This window comes from Argopecten irradians, chromosome 15 (assembly GCF_041381155.1).
Source record: "Argopecten irradians isolate NY chromosome 15, Ai_NY, whole genome shotgun sequence".
In the NCBI taxonomy this organism is placed as follows: Eukaryota; Metazoa; Mollusca; class Bivalvia; order Pectinida; family Pectinidae; genus Argopecten; species Argopecten irradians.
This window is the reverse complement of record NC_091148.1, coordinates 16,857,131-16,871,633: the sequence shown is the minus strand read 5'-3', so window position 1 is coordinate 16,871,633 and position 14,503 is coordinate 16,857,131. Positions and strand designations below refer to the sequence as shown.

General features: G+C 34.3%; 1 protein-coding gene across 1 annotated transcript; it reads right to left on the bottom strand.

Annotated features, from left to right (window-relative positions):
- Positions 1 to 4,835: 4,835 nt before the first annotated feature.
- On the bottom strand, positions 4,836 to 13,366 carry LOC138308399 (uncharacterized). Its single transcript, XM_069249370.1, has 4 exons — positions 12,803 to 13,366; positions 9,021 to 9,235; positions 7,965 to 8,129; positions 4,836 to 6,038 (listed from the first exon to the last, which is right to left on the bottom strand). The coding sequence occupies exons 2-4, from the start codon at positions 9,163 to 9,165 to the stop codon at positions 4,843 to 4,845; spliced, it is 1,506 nt and encodes a 501-aa protein (XP_069105471.1). The 5' UTR covers positions 9,166 to 9,235; positions 12,803 to 13,366; the 3' UTR covers positions 4,836 to 4,842.
- Between the last annotated feature and the right edge of the window lie 1,137 nt (positions 13,367 to 14,503).

The window sequence follows — 14,503 nt, the reverse complement described above, 5'->3', positions numbered from 1 at the left end:
TTGCGTGGAGTTACGTGAGATGAATTGTGAGAGACGAAGATATGAAGAGTGTTTTCAAGTAACATTTGACTACAACTAAACCTGCTTCAGTGAGCACCTTTGTGTAAAGACCAACTGTGTAAGACCACATTCTTGAAATTCCAAATGTTCAATTTTTACACAAATTGCCTTGGGTATAAAGACTTCTTGGCTGTAAGGACCACGTTCCCTAGTCCATTAGATCAGCATCATGGACATTTGTGACTGTGTATGTACATCATCAGATCGAAGTGGATAAAGATTTTTGAGTTCAACAACCGAACTGAAAGACAAATTTCACACACGACAATAAATCAAAACAAAATGTGAATAAACAATCGTGGACTTACATCAAAGAGCAACTAGAATTGAATAAAAGGAACTGTCACATTATCGAAAAAAATCCCCATGTTTTGAAAATCAGCACCCCGAAAATTGAACGAAAACAAGATATATTTACCTGAGACAGGAAGCAAACTATAAACTTCCAAAAACAAGGGAAGTAGAAGGGTGCATTATTTTATGCACTTAATTAATATGATATATTTTGATTGGAAAATTGGATAGGGGCGCATATGCATTATATATAGATCAGGGCTACTTTACTGCCGTTGAACCGTATCTGTGAACGACGAAAGTACTATACTACTGTAGCAAGTGTACGTTGTATTGAATGAAGTGACGCACAAAGATAGTCGCGTCCCACCCACCCTTATGTGGCGATGATTGGCTGAACTTGAAGTAGGCGGAGTTGAAAATGATTGCAGTCTCATTTGCTGAAGACCAAACGTCAGATGAAAATTTGGCTAAATTTCTAACCCGCCTACCTTTAGCGGCCATAAAACACATTTTTAGCACATCTTCATAAAAACTGCTACTACCGCTGGAAAGAGTGATATTTTTTTTCTTTCAAAATCATCCTACACATCTATACAAAGATCCGGCACTAAGAATTACCAGCCCCATTTGCAAAAACTTTTCTCCAGATTTTTGACAATCACAAAATTAAAATCATGTGTCTCCTGCTCGTAGAATATGCATGATCTAGGCCAAAACTTTGTTTTAACGCATTGTGATAAACGTTAGTGATAGTATATTTCATGTGTAATTCAGCTTATCTGCTTGTATAATGAAGAGTTTGATTTGATTTCATTTACCTAAAACATAAATAAATTTGTAGCTCTAGACTTTCGTTGACAAAAAAAATATTTCCTTTTAACAGTGATTAATTACATTTGTCATGATCATATAGATTCGTTTTATTCTCAAAATGATATGTCATAAAACTAATGTTTTGGCAATATCTTGAACTTAACAAATATTAAAATTTCATGACTAGTATAGCTCGGGATATAGATTCATGTGTATTGTACCTAATTGGGTTGAATGATTATGTTTCTTGGGTTTTTTTAAAAGAATATTTGGAGATGGTAACATCCTGGAATTTTATAAAAGTTTCCTTTTTTCAAGAAATTATTTGCTGCTTACCCGGCTTTAGACATCATTTAATAAAGTTAATCATTTTCAAACCCTAAGGATATCAAATCCACCTAGATTTAAAGAATTGTGTTGTAATTTATACTATCGTTGAAATTAAGTTCTTTACCATAAAAAGGTGTTTTTATTACTGCAATTATACATTCGCTATCACTAAAATTCATTTAGTAAATATTGTATCGGTTTCGAAGAGAAATCGTTACGGTTTTTAGTATAAGTATCTGTCTTTCATTTTTAAAACTACTAATTTATTAGTGCATGACGGGTTCACGGTACCTAATTATAAGCTTACATATATCTGTATTGCATTTAACACATACATGGTAATTTGTTCCAGTTTATTACAGAAATCCTTACGGTTTTTAATTTGTAATCGTAAATTTATATTCAGCTCAAATCTGAGAGGTATTAAAACTTAAACAAACCCCGCGTCTTTTAATTTTCCTTATGTCACTAACAGTCGCCTACAATTTCAAATTAGAGTTACAGGCCAATGCATGTGACAAAATTATAACCTTTCAGAATGATAGGCAAAATATACTAAAAGTACCAGAGATGTAAGATAAAGATTACTACATGTACGTGTAGTATTACGAGTCGTACATTACATGAGAGTGTATCTCCCAACATGAACTGCATGCATGGTAGATTTTATGTATAGATCATAAGTTTCCTGACCTTCCCGAATTCATATTGTCGATAATGAAAACTAAGCCGGGTATTAATTAATAAAGAAAATAACACCGACGATAATTTGATCAGTCTTAAAATATTATAATTGTTTAGTTGATATTTCATCGGTCCTGGCTTAGACATGTATACATATGAAGGCCCCGTCCATCTTCGGCCGCGGATTACTTGTCTATGATCATGTACAACTGATACTTGTCGTAATTGTATTATACTTTCGGCATTCCCTGATAGGGTTCAATGGCTGTTAGTTGATTCACGTGAGTGTAAACGCAACTACACAATCTTAAATCGATGTTAAATCATAATCGAATGAAATCACATTTAATAAGGTAGACGGACACTTTGAAGTAAGCAGTACAATTCCATGTGTTGACAGTGGTGAGAATTTTATTGTTTACAAAAACAGCCAATAGGTTGGGGGAAAGTATCCTCCAGGGGTTACTATCACTGGCGCAATATATCCCCGGACTATATCATAGCAAAACTAAAGGCTTTGTCTTCGACAACGGTTGACGGTTAATTTAATCATTTAATACACATCATTAGAATAGAAAAGAATAAAGGTAAATTGTGGTTGACTGTGTTGCTTTGAAGTTGGGCGTCGTTCTCTGTAATCTCCAAAGAAAATTTCTACTGGCCCGTGATTGGTCAGTTTTTTTTCTCCTGACACACCTTCGGTTTTACTATGCAATAGTCCGTGGCTGGATATAAAGACATCCTCGAGGATGGGGGTAATGTTGGGAATTTTTAATACTGAATTACCCGAAGTTTCCTTCGTAGTGCAACGGTATTATCATATATTGTACATAGTAATAAAGTATCAAATTGTATATTAATTTATGTAAAAAAATGGCAATAAAGGTCTGGGCACTAGGTTGATTTTATCTATAATCCATTCCAACATTATGTTTCAAGATAATCACGGTTCAAAACAGTTTTTAAGAAAATATATTTATAGAAATACCATGTATCATAAAAGAGGAATTTTAAAATCAAATATGTGTTATGATTTCGCATTTCCAAAAATCTATTTAAGAAAAAAAATTTCGATATAACGAAATAGCATTTTGATGAAATAAATTCATATTTCGAAAAAATTGTATAACATTCCGATAAAACGAAATAAAAATAAGTGTGTGACATGTCAGCAAAAGGGATCCGTATTGGATCCTAGTTGTGTATATTATGAAACGAGTCTTATTATTCGAATGAATAACTCAAATCCAAGATGCTTTTGATCACATAGCCACAGAATCCTTTCGAAACATTTCAAACATTGCAACGTAAAAATCCAACGAAGGCGGCCATGCTGTAAAGCCGTACTTGAGTTTTGACGTCACCTTACTGTTTACTTAGTAAAGTTATGACGTCACAATCATTTCCAGTCAATGAAAAGCGCTCCGTGTTATATTACACAGGTGACATATACAACAATATCTTTATTTCAGGCGAATCATATGTTATAAAAAAAAACATTGTTGATAGCGAGCCATCAACAAATTTTAATACAACCGACTAAAAATAACGACAAGTAGTTGGCTTAAATATTTGATACAACACAAATAAATACAAAGGTACATATCATGCAATTATCGACCCTTTTCTCGGGAGGATACACTAAGATATCAACCCGAGGAAGTGATATAATCCAGGGACAAAAATAAATAGATAAAATATACACAGAGGTACAAAAACTTTAAAGATGCTCGATCGCCGACAGGGCAACAGTAATAAACATAATAAATAATAATGTTTATAGAAATGTCAAATAACACACAAATGTAAAATAATTTGCTTTTCTTTTGTTGTCTGCGCAATCAGTACATCATTCGATATCGGACAATAGTGTCATAGTGTCATGGACTTTATCAGGATACAATAAATAATTTTTGATATTTTTATATTGAAGCAAAATTAGAAGCTCGAAAATTTCAATTATGGTAATAGTGTAAAGTAAGTAACTTTTGGTTCTGAAGAAAAAATATTGTTCATCTGCTTTTGTTTTAATAGATAAAATTTACAATTCGTCTGCGGTGTAGCATCTTAAATATTACATTTGGTACTTCTTTTATCCGATCACTAACCGGTTCCATTTTTAAAATGCAAAAGTTATCAACAAAACATTGATTAATAATTAATGCATAGCTTATGAAATCTTAACTTTAACCAATACATTCTTTATATTCTATCTAAAAAGCAATAATATTTAACTATACATGATGTTGAAAACCGTTTGATTACAGAAGCATCTTTTATCCGTCTTCAACCTATCCATTCAATGGTATAAATTGTCTTTACTGTCGTATACGTATATATATGTTAGATTCAGCGTATTAAACAACAAAAAGTGTAAATTTTGTAAAACAGATTCGGTCTGGGGTCCTCAATAAGTGTGTGTCATCAGTCTACACGCCCAACTTTAAAATCCCAGCATTTCCTCCTGTGACACGGTCAGCCTCTTTGTTGACGAACTTCTTTGCTTTTTGTGTGATCAGCCACATCAACGTGTTGGCCAGGGTGAGTAATCCAGCAGTTAATGCCAGCCAGAACGAGTAACCAACCATCTCTTGGTCCTTTATACCGTAGATCATCACCCCGATAAAGAGTAGGATACCTGTCAACAAAGACAACACATTATAGTAACCAACCATCTCCGGGTCCTTTATACCGTAGATCATCACCCCGATAAAGAGTAGGATACCTGTCAAAAGACATTACATTATAGTAACCAACCATCTCTGGGTCCTTTATACCGTAGATCATCACCCCGATAAAGAGTAGGATACCTGTCAACAAAGACAACACATTATAGTAACCAACCATCTCTGGGTCCTTTATACCGTAGATCATCACCCCGATAAAGAGTAGGATACCTGTCAACAAAGACAACACATTATAGTAACCAACCATCTCTGGGTCCTTTATACCGTAGATCATCACCCCGATAAAGAGTAGGATACCTGTCAACAAAGACAACACATTATAGTAACCAACCATCTCTGGGTCCTTTATACCGTAGATCATCACCCCGATAAAGAGTAGGATACCTGTCAACAAAGACATCACATTATAGTAACCAACCATCTCTGGGTCCTTTATACCGTAGATCATCACCCCGATAAAGAGTAGGATACCTGTCAACAAAGACAACACATTATAGTAACCAACCATCTCCGGGTCCTTTATACCGTAGATCATCACCCCGATAAAGAGTAGGATACCTGTCAACAAAGACAACACATTATAGTAACCAACCATCTCTGGGTCCTTTATACCGTAGATCATCACCCCGATAAAGAGTAGGATACCTGTCAACAAAGACAACACATTATAGTAACCAACCATCTCCGGGTCCTTTATACCGTAGATCATCACCCCGATAAAGAGTAGGATACCTGTCAACAAAGACATCACATTATAGTAACCAACCATCTCTGGGTCCTTTATACCGTAGATCATCACCCCGATAAAGAGTAGGATACCTGTCAACAAAGACAACACATTATAGTAACCAACCATCTCCGGGTCCTTTATACCGTAGATCATCACCCCGATAAAGAGTAGGATACCTGTCAACAAAGACAACACATTATAGTAACCAACCATCTCCGGGTCCTTTATACCGTAGATCATCACCCCGATAAAGAGTAGGATACCTGTCAACAAAGACAACACATTATAGTAACCGACCATCTCCGGGTCCTTTATACCGTAGATCATCACCCCGATAAAGAGTAGGATACCTGTCAACAAAGACAACACATTATAGTAACCAACCATCTCTGGGTCCTTTATACCGTAGATCATCACCCCGATAAAGAGTAGGATACCTGTCAACAAAGACATTACTTTATAGTAACCAACCATCTCCGGGTCCTTTATACCGTAGATCATCACCCCGATAAAGAGTAGGATACCTGTCAACAAAGACAACACATTATAGTAACCAACCATCTCCGGGTCCTTTATACCGTAGATCATCACCCCGATAAAGAGTAGGATACCTGTCAACAAAGACAACACATTATAGTAACCAACCATCTCCGGGTCCTTTATACCGTAGATCATCACCCCGATAAAGAGTAGGATACCTGTCAACAAAGACAACACATTATAGTAACCAACCATCTCCGGGTCCTTTATACCGTAGATCATCACCCCGATAAAGAGTAGGATACCTGTCAACAAAGACAACACATTATAGTAACCAACCATCTCCGGGTCCTTTATACCGTAGATCATCACCCCGATAAAGAGTAGGATACCTGTCAACAAAGACAACACATTATAGTAACCAACCATCTCTGGGTCCTTTATACCGTAGATCATCACCCCGATAAAGAGTAGAATACCTGTAAACAAAGACAACACATTATAGTAACCAACCATCTCCGGGTCCTTTATACCGTAGATCATCACCCCGATAAAGAGTAGGATACCTGTAAACAAAGACAACACATTATAGTAACCAACCATCTCCGGGTCCTTCATACCGTAGATCATCACCCCGATAAAGAGTAGGATACTTGTCAAGAAGACATGATTTTCTAGTAAATACATCAACAAACGCACCCCGTTACAGTAAAGACATCGCAAAGACATAACTTTATAGTAAAGAAAGGAGAGAGTCAAGTTGTTCAAAGTATAATTTGTTTAATCACATAATTAGCATTTCTCATTTACTGCAATATTTGTAAATATATCTTCCCCAATAGTTGCAAGTATGCATAGAATGGAGTTCTTGAGAATTTTATAAAATTTTGTTATATTCGTACCACCAGAAATTTTTCATATTGATTTGAAAATTGTCGTTAAAGTATAATTACCCTAATAACCTTTTGAACAACCTGACCCAGGCTACCAAAGACATTTATACCAAATACATGCTAAATACATTATTATATAGCAAATACATCCGTATCCTCGATACTCCAGGGGTTACTATCACTGACGTCATATCCAGTGGAATATTGCAAAGTAAAACTGGAGGCAGACGAGGAGAAAAACATTTGACTAATCACAGGCCTGCATATACTTCATTTGTAGACTAGAGAGAGAGCGACGCCCAACTTCAAAGTGCCACATTCAACCACAGTGACCGTTATACAATTCCTTTGTCGACTCGTGTCGACTCTGTTGCCTCCAGTATACTTTGAGATAGTCCAGGGATGGCTATAACGTCAGTGATGGTAACCCATGGAGTATCGAAGATGAAACATCCAAAATACATTACTTATAACAAATGCATCAAATACGCATCACTTCACAGTTAAAGTACAAAAACAAAAAACAGGCAAAAGATAAGTCAATCTGACCGAATGCTATAATCGTAGCCGCTATCAAATTTATTTAAATGTTACCATTGAAACGGGATGTTATACGGAAAAATGTTGTATTTATTACTGCTTAAGAAAAAAAAAACGAAGGGAAAATTATGAAAATGATGCTTTCAAAAACAGAATTGTTTAATATATTTTGATATCGGTTGTTATATAACGCGACGAAACAAAAGATTGTTACTGCATGAACAGTACAATAGCTATGTATAATGATATACGGAAATAACGTTAGCGCTTCCATATATTTATACTGCTAATTTATATTTCATATTATATTGTAATGGAAATCTGCTAGCCTTTATTGGCAAGAGGCGGAGAGAGAGGTTTAAAACAATCCGATATCATCGTCAATTTCCGTAAACGGAGTCGTCGTTTACGGAAAATAGCGATGAGTTCCGATTGTATGTACATACTTACATGACGAGAAATGACCTGAGACTTTCAAGTATTGACAGTCACAGCAAACACGCGGAGATCCTGTCTGGAGCAATAGACACAGCAGTGCTATATCGTACACCGCTATCACGAATTGTATGATTGTTGTTATAATGAACATCGAGTAAGCAGCCTTCAGCGAACATGCTGAAAAATAAAACACATTTCCTACAAACAGTTTTCATTAAATCAGTACAGTTCGTACAAATAAATGTAAGGTTAATGTTAAACCAACACAACTAAACTTTAATGCAATTTTCTCTCTCGGCGTTTGTAACACGACACGCCATAGTCTATAAAATTGAGTGGGACGACTGGTTTGCCCGTTGTCAGTACAATATGACCGATTGGATTATTCTGTATCTCTGCCGGCATACTTCAGTAAGATAGCATTATACAAAGAGAAAGAGTCCCACTATTAAGTCCCAAGAAAGACGCATGTTATTCACGCACGCATTACACCGCATACAAGGTAGGCTGTCCTAAAATGACCCTAAATATATATTGTCACACATAGCATTCGCCGCGACTAAATGTTTCAAGCATAGGTCATACAACAAGAATCCAAATCGCGAATTTAAGTGTCCTTGAAAAAAGCGTTCGAGTACGAAAACGCAAAATAATGTTTAAGTCGCAAAAATAACATGATTTACACAACTGTAAACCAACTTTGTTTCGCGTGCGATTTACTTTCGTGAATTTTGCGCTCCAGATAAACTCGTGAAAGTTTATTACGCGTATTACCGTCTACATCCAAGTATTGATAAGGATTTCCATCCGAGTTTTTTATCCGCGAATTACCATTTGCATGATATAAATTGATAAAATTTTCCATTCGTTTTTTTATTCTGGAATTTTACTCTACTTCGTTTTAAATGAAAACCGCGAAATTTAGTAGCAACGAAATAAAAGTTGGCTTAAAGCATATTAGTGGGGGAAAAACCAAACAAATGAATGGAATGGACTTAAAAGAAACAAATAGTCAATATGTACTGCAGCATAACCTCATCGACACATAAGAAAGTCATAAAATATTACCTGCTTCGTCGTTAAAGAGGATATTCTCGTAGATAACGCCTATAGAAACGTCAGCAACACCCAATAAAACCAAGGATACTCCTGTCAGTGCTAAACCTGTGACCATCCGACAGTAGAACATCCCTTGTTGAGTCGGGTCAGACATTCTGGTTTAGTTTTATAAAATCTCAGAAATCAAGAGCCATACAGGAATTTTCTGAAACTTGGAGTCACTACTGAAAATGTAAAAAAAAAAGTCCTAATTAGCGGAAACAGATACTGTAGTTCAGTAAAGAGAATATTGATATTATATTACCCAGTTTTGCTATGATATTTGTTGGACAGTTTTCTCATATGGTTACCAATATGAAAGTGGTTAATTAATAATTTTGTATACAATTGGCTTATTCTAATACTTGTAGCAGAGCTGCTCTCTAAATTCTGAAGATCAAAATACTTGCTGGTATAAAAATAAGGATCAATGTGTTTTTTGTCCCACAGCATTATATCTAAATTTTAATTTTTTAGAAAGGCAATATGTTTTGATTTCACACTTCATGACATAGCTTACACCGTCGCTTTGGAGTTCGAAGTGATTAGTTTACTTTTCTACAAAGTGTAATATGCACACACTTGTACTTCTATATATTTTGACATATTTTTCTGAAGGTTACTTACTACAAAAAGAAACAACCAAGGTTAAGAAATCACAATTTTTTTTTTATTAAATTTGAAACGAGTTTTTAACGAAGCTGAAACTTCACCAGAAAAAAATCTAGTTGTACTCGTCGAACACTTTTAACGTTCTGAGGGGATATGTAACTTTTAGCGCGATATAAAATTCCCATACCTGTGATTTAATTTGTTAGATTTATCGTGTTTAGAGAAGGCAAGCTTGCTTGGTCCTATTTTAGTACTATACTTTAGTTTGCACTATGACGTAAATGCGAAAGACGAAATTATAAAAACCGCGAAAATTAATACAGGTACATTAGAAGTTACCATTATTCAAGTATTCACCAGGTGCGTGTTTGGACAGATAATGTTTTATGTATAACGTAACAATATTCTTACTATCTGGCCCATTTGTTCACCCAAGAATTAACATCAATATCTAGTTATGAAATATGTTTTAAGGAGATATAATACAAAAATCTGAATGAGAGTACACTTGTGTTACAGTTTATATCTCCGTAACATAACATTTAATTATTCAAGTTTAAAATTTAATCTTTTCCTGTAATTCTACTTTTATATATAGACTCATGTATGTACGAAAAATATTACAACGCCGTACTCAATAATCGAATGCAAGATTTTCAGTAGTATGCCTTATATGGCAAGTCGAGTCGTGCAGTACATGTATATTCCGGAAACTTTGTCTCCGTGACGGAAGTACCTAATGTATAGCTGAAATGCAAACGTTAAGAGTTTTTTTGCAGTAGTACGTTCTTCTGCACCAATGATACGATAAAATCAGTATGTATTTTCTTTCTCATTTTTTCCGTTGTAATGCGCTCTGGAAGTTCCCATGACCGCTTGCCTCTCAACACTATAATTCTCATTAATAATGATTTCTATCTGAGGGATATTGGTTGTTTAGTATGCTTATTAATGTGTATTACCCCTAGAATGATGTCAATGATTTTCGAAAATAAGAACGGTTAACTTGCATTTGACCTAAATCCCTAATTTTGATTTTGTTGAAGGATACACGATCAGACAGACAGGAAATATATATTTCCTCACTATATTGATATGCTGTCTTAACTTTCTTAACGTATCACTTAGATAATTACGGTACTTATAATATTTCCTATGTCGGTGATTCAATAGTGTGAATCCATGTAGCTTCACGGGAAATGCATCATCGCAATCACTGCGGATACTAGAACAGTTTCCGCCTTCGGGAAATGTGTGACACACAAGTGAGTACACTTAAGATATACAACATGACTTCCCAATAGGTACAATTCATTAATAATTTATTAGATCTTAAGGAAATATTATTTTTAAATAAAGTTATGATAAGAGTATTAGATTTTATTACTTTTTGCGAGACTTAATAAAGGTTATTAAAGCTTTAAGATAAATTAAACATTTATAGTCTAAAATGCTAAGACTAAAATAATTGCTTGTAAATAAAATATCTACTTACTAAGGCAAACACGTTTGTAATTGAATTTAAATTTCCAAAATAATGTTAAGACGGTAGTATAAGATGTTATTTTATCGCGTCTCAGCATGCAATTACTTATTTAGAATTGGGATAAGTATAACAATTATTTATTGTTTACAAATTTAATGCTAAAGCTGTTGCATGTAAATAAAAACACTTCCTTTGGGGCAAACACGACAGAATAACAGATAGTGTGGTACTTTAATTTTGTCTCCGGACGTCAGTCCATGACGCCAGAAATATTTTGTCATTTATTGAAACATTTTTTTCATTTTGTCAACGGCTAGTTCGCCTACTCAATCTTATATTGTTAACTATTAACGTTTCGACAATTGCCGTTGCCTTTGTCAAAATATGCATTAAACGTTACGGCATGTATCCCATAACTAGTCATATGCATGTTGCATACAAATGTAATGGAAACATAATATGATAAACTCCATAGCTGTTAATTATTGTTACTGTTTGCACACTGACGTGGACAGTTTATAAACACACACAGCGTCTCTCATTGGCCATCTCCGACCTCTTTTGATTCCGATTGGTTGATTTTGAATTCTGGCTAGTTTTCATAGCGCATTCATAACAGATATTTAGTTATTAACTTTTTATACAACATAATATTGTCTCTCTATTTAGGCGCTGTATGTTATGACATCAAGATATATATGATTTCCTTGAATATAGACCAGAAACAACTATCATATCCACTTACTTATCGGAGAGAGAACATTCTTACGCCAATAAATTTACACTACGTGTAACCCAATTTGTTGGGGCTACAGTGTTGACTGAATACCAAATTCATCAAAATATTTAAACTCGTGTCATAGCCTGGCAATTCAATTTTTGAAGCATATATAAACAGTCTACTGTAAAATAACTTTCGTATGCGATTTACTTTCGCAAATTTTGCAAAAAATCATTCTTCATCATTTTTATTATATTTATGGATAAGAACTTCTTTTTTCCGATCTGCGAATTTAAATTTTCACGCACTTGTTTTTAAAATGAAAAATAGCAAAATGGAATAGCCGCGAAAAAAGGTTTATTTACTTTTATAGTCATATAATACATGTATATTTTATAATCATATAATACATGTATATTTTATAATCATATAATGCATGTATATTTTATAATCATATAATGCATGTATATTTTATAATCATATAATACATGTATATTTTATAATAATAAAATACATGTATATTTTTAATCATGTAATACATGTATATTTTATAATCATATAATGCATGTATATTTTATAATAATAAAATACATGTATATTTCTAATCATTTAATACATGTATATTTCATAATCATATAATACATGTATATTTTATAATTAGCTAGAATGATACAATAAGACCGACTGAGTTAGTAACTCATAGTTTCTTTTATAACAGATATTTACTTAAAAATCACTGACTGTAAACCATCGTATATTTGAGGAAATTTGATTTCGCATTTTACAGTATTTAAAAATATCTATTTTGTTATTTTAGTTGAAACTTATTCGCGACTATTTATTTACATTAATTCCAATTATCCAGGAATTCTAATCTCTCGCGAAATTTAATCGCACACAAAAACAAGTTGTTTTACAATATATAATAAATACCTGTCTTTTCTGTGTAAAGAGGCAGATTTTATCTTTAAATCATCAGTGTAGTCGAGTGGAGCTTCAGAATGTTGTTGTGCCTAAGGGTCTCACCAGGATGATTGAGGAAGATATTGATGAGTGTATCTTTTGTCAGTCAGTGTCATAGTTTTACTTAATGTGTGTCCCCTAATATACATGTACATACACCCCGAGGCTAAGTGGTCAAATACTAAGACCATACACTACTGATGTAATCTATGTGGAATGGTGATAGATATAGTGTGTTTTCCACTATAAGTGATTCATATTTTGTACTTGTTTTCGAAGGATTTATTTCAGATTTGTTACCAGCTTAAGTCGGCGTAGAAAACGTAACCGGGACCATTAATCTTCGGTGGGAATCACATCAAATAACCCTAGAATAATGACCCACAATGATTATTTTCCTTTTCGTCACATGACCATGTGAAACACTGTAGAAAAAATGACCCCACAAAATTGGAAAGCGTATGAGTTCATAGAGAATGAACAGGTAATTTGCTATATGTTTTAACGGGTTTTTTTTCTCATATAGTTAGTAAAACCTTGTTTGTTTGTTTGATTATTTCAACGTCCTATTATAATTAACAACCAGGGTTATGCAAGGACGACCTTTCATGTATGCAGTGTGTAGCGTGTGTGGAGTGCGAGGTGCGTGTATGATCGTGTTGTATGTTATTGTATAGTGGAAATGTTGCCCTTTTTATAGTGCTATATCACTGAAGCATGCCGCCGAAGAAACCAAGCAACACACCCCACCCGATCACATTATACTGACAACGGTCAAACCAGTCGTCCCACTCCCTGTATGTTGAGCGCAAAGCAAGAGCAAAAACTACCACTTTAATAGACTTTGGTGTGTGTCGGCCAGGGGACAGAACCCTGAGCCTTCCTCACAGGGACGATACCTTGTTAACTTGGTACACTATTAGCACTATTTGATGTACGTTTTGGTCCTAATATACTACTTTTAATATTCATGAATATAGATAACTCAAGCAGTATGATAAACCCTCAATGTTTTATTCTTTTTTTCTGAATTATTCTTTATTGTTTATTGAAGACATTAAAATCAATGCTTGAAATCCTACGGGAGTTCTACAGCGTTTCAAGGAAAAAAGACGGCAGTATGTGTGCTAAGAATTCATGATATCTGTTAGGTATGGGCTGAAAATATCATTTGAGAAGTCCCATGGCATCCGCATAATCAACGAGTCAGATGTAAGACCGCCAGTGACATATTGTTTGCCAGTATGGTAAAAATCATGAAGGGAAACACAAAATCATAAGAGAAGTCGATATGAATCTTCCGTATGACAGCTTGACGAAGACTATGTATTCCATAGAGAGGACGAAAATAAACACTCATAATGGTTTATTCATTTTAGGTAGATACATCTAAGAAAACAAAACCCATAAAATGCCTTGCTTCATGATGTGCTATTATAATATTTTGTTATTTGATATATTTGTTATAGTTTTTAAAAAAAATAATAAATTAATTACTTTAAAAAATGTTTTAAGTCAATGGTGAATATCGAAACAATTCTGGACTGGACTGGACCGGACCCTCACACAAACTTCGGTCTCGAGCAACAGTTTGTCTTCGGATTCAACAAATCATCTGTCGTCCTCAACCTCACTCAACAACAGTATACTGCTGTTGTATATGTGTCCTGT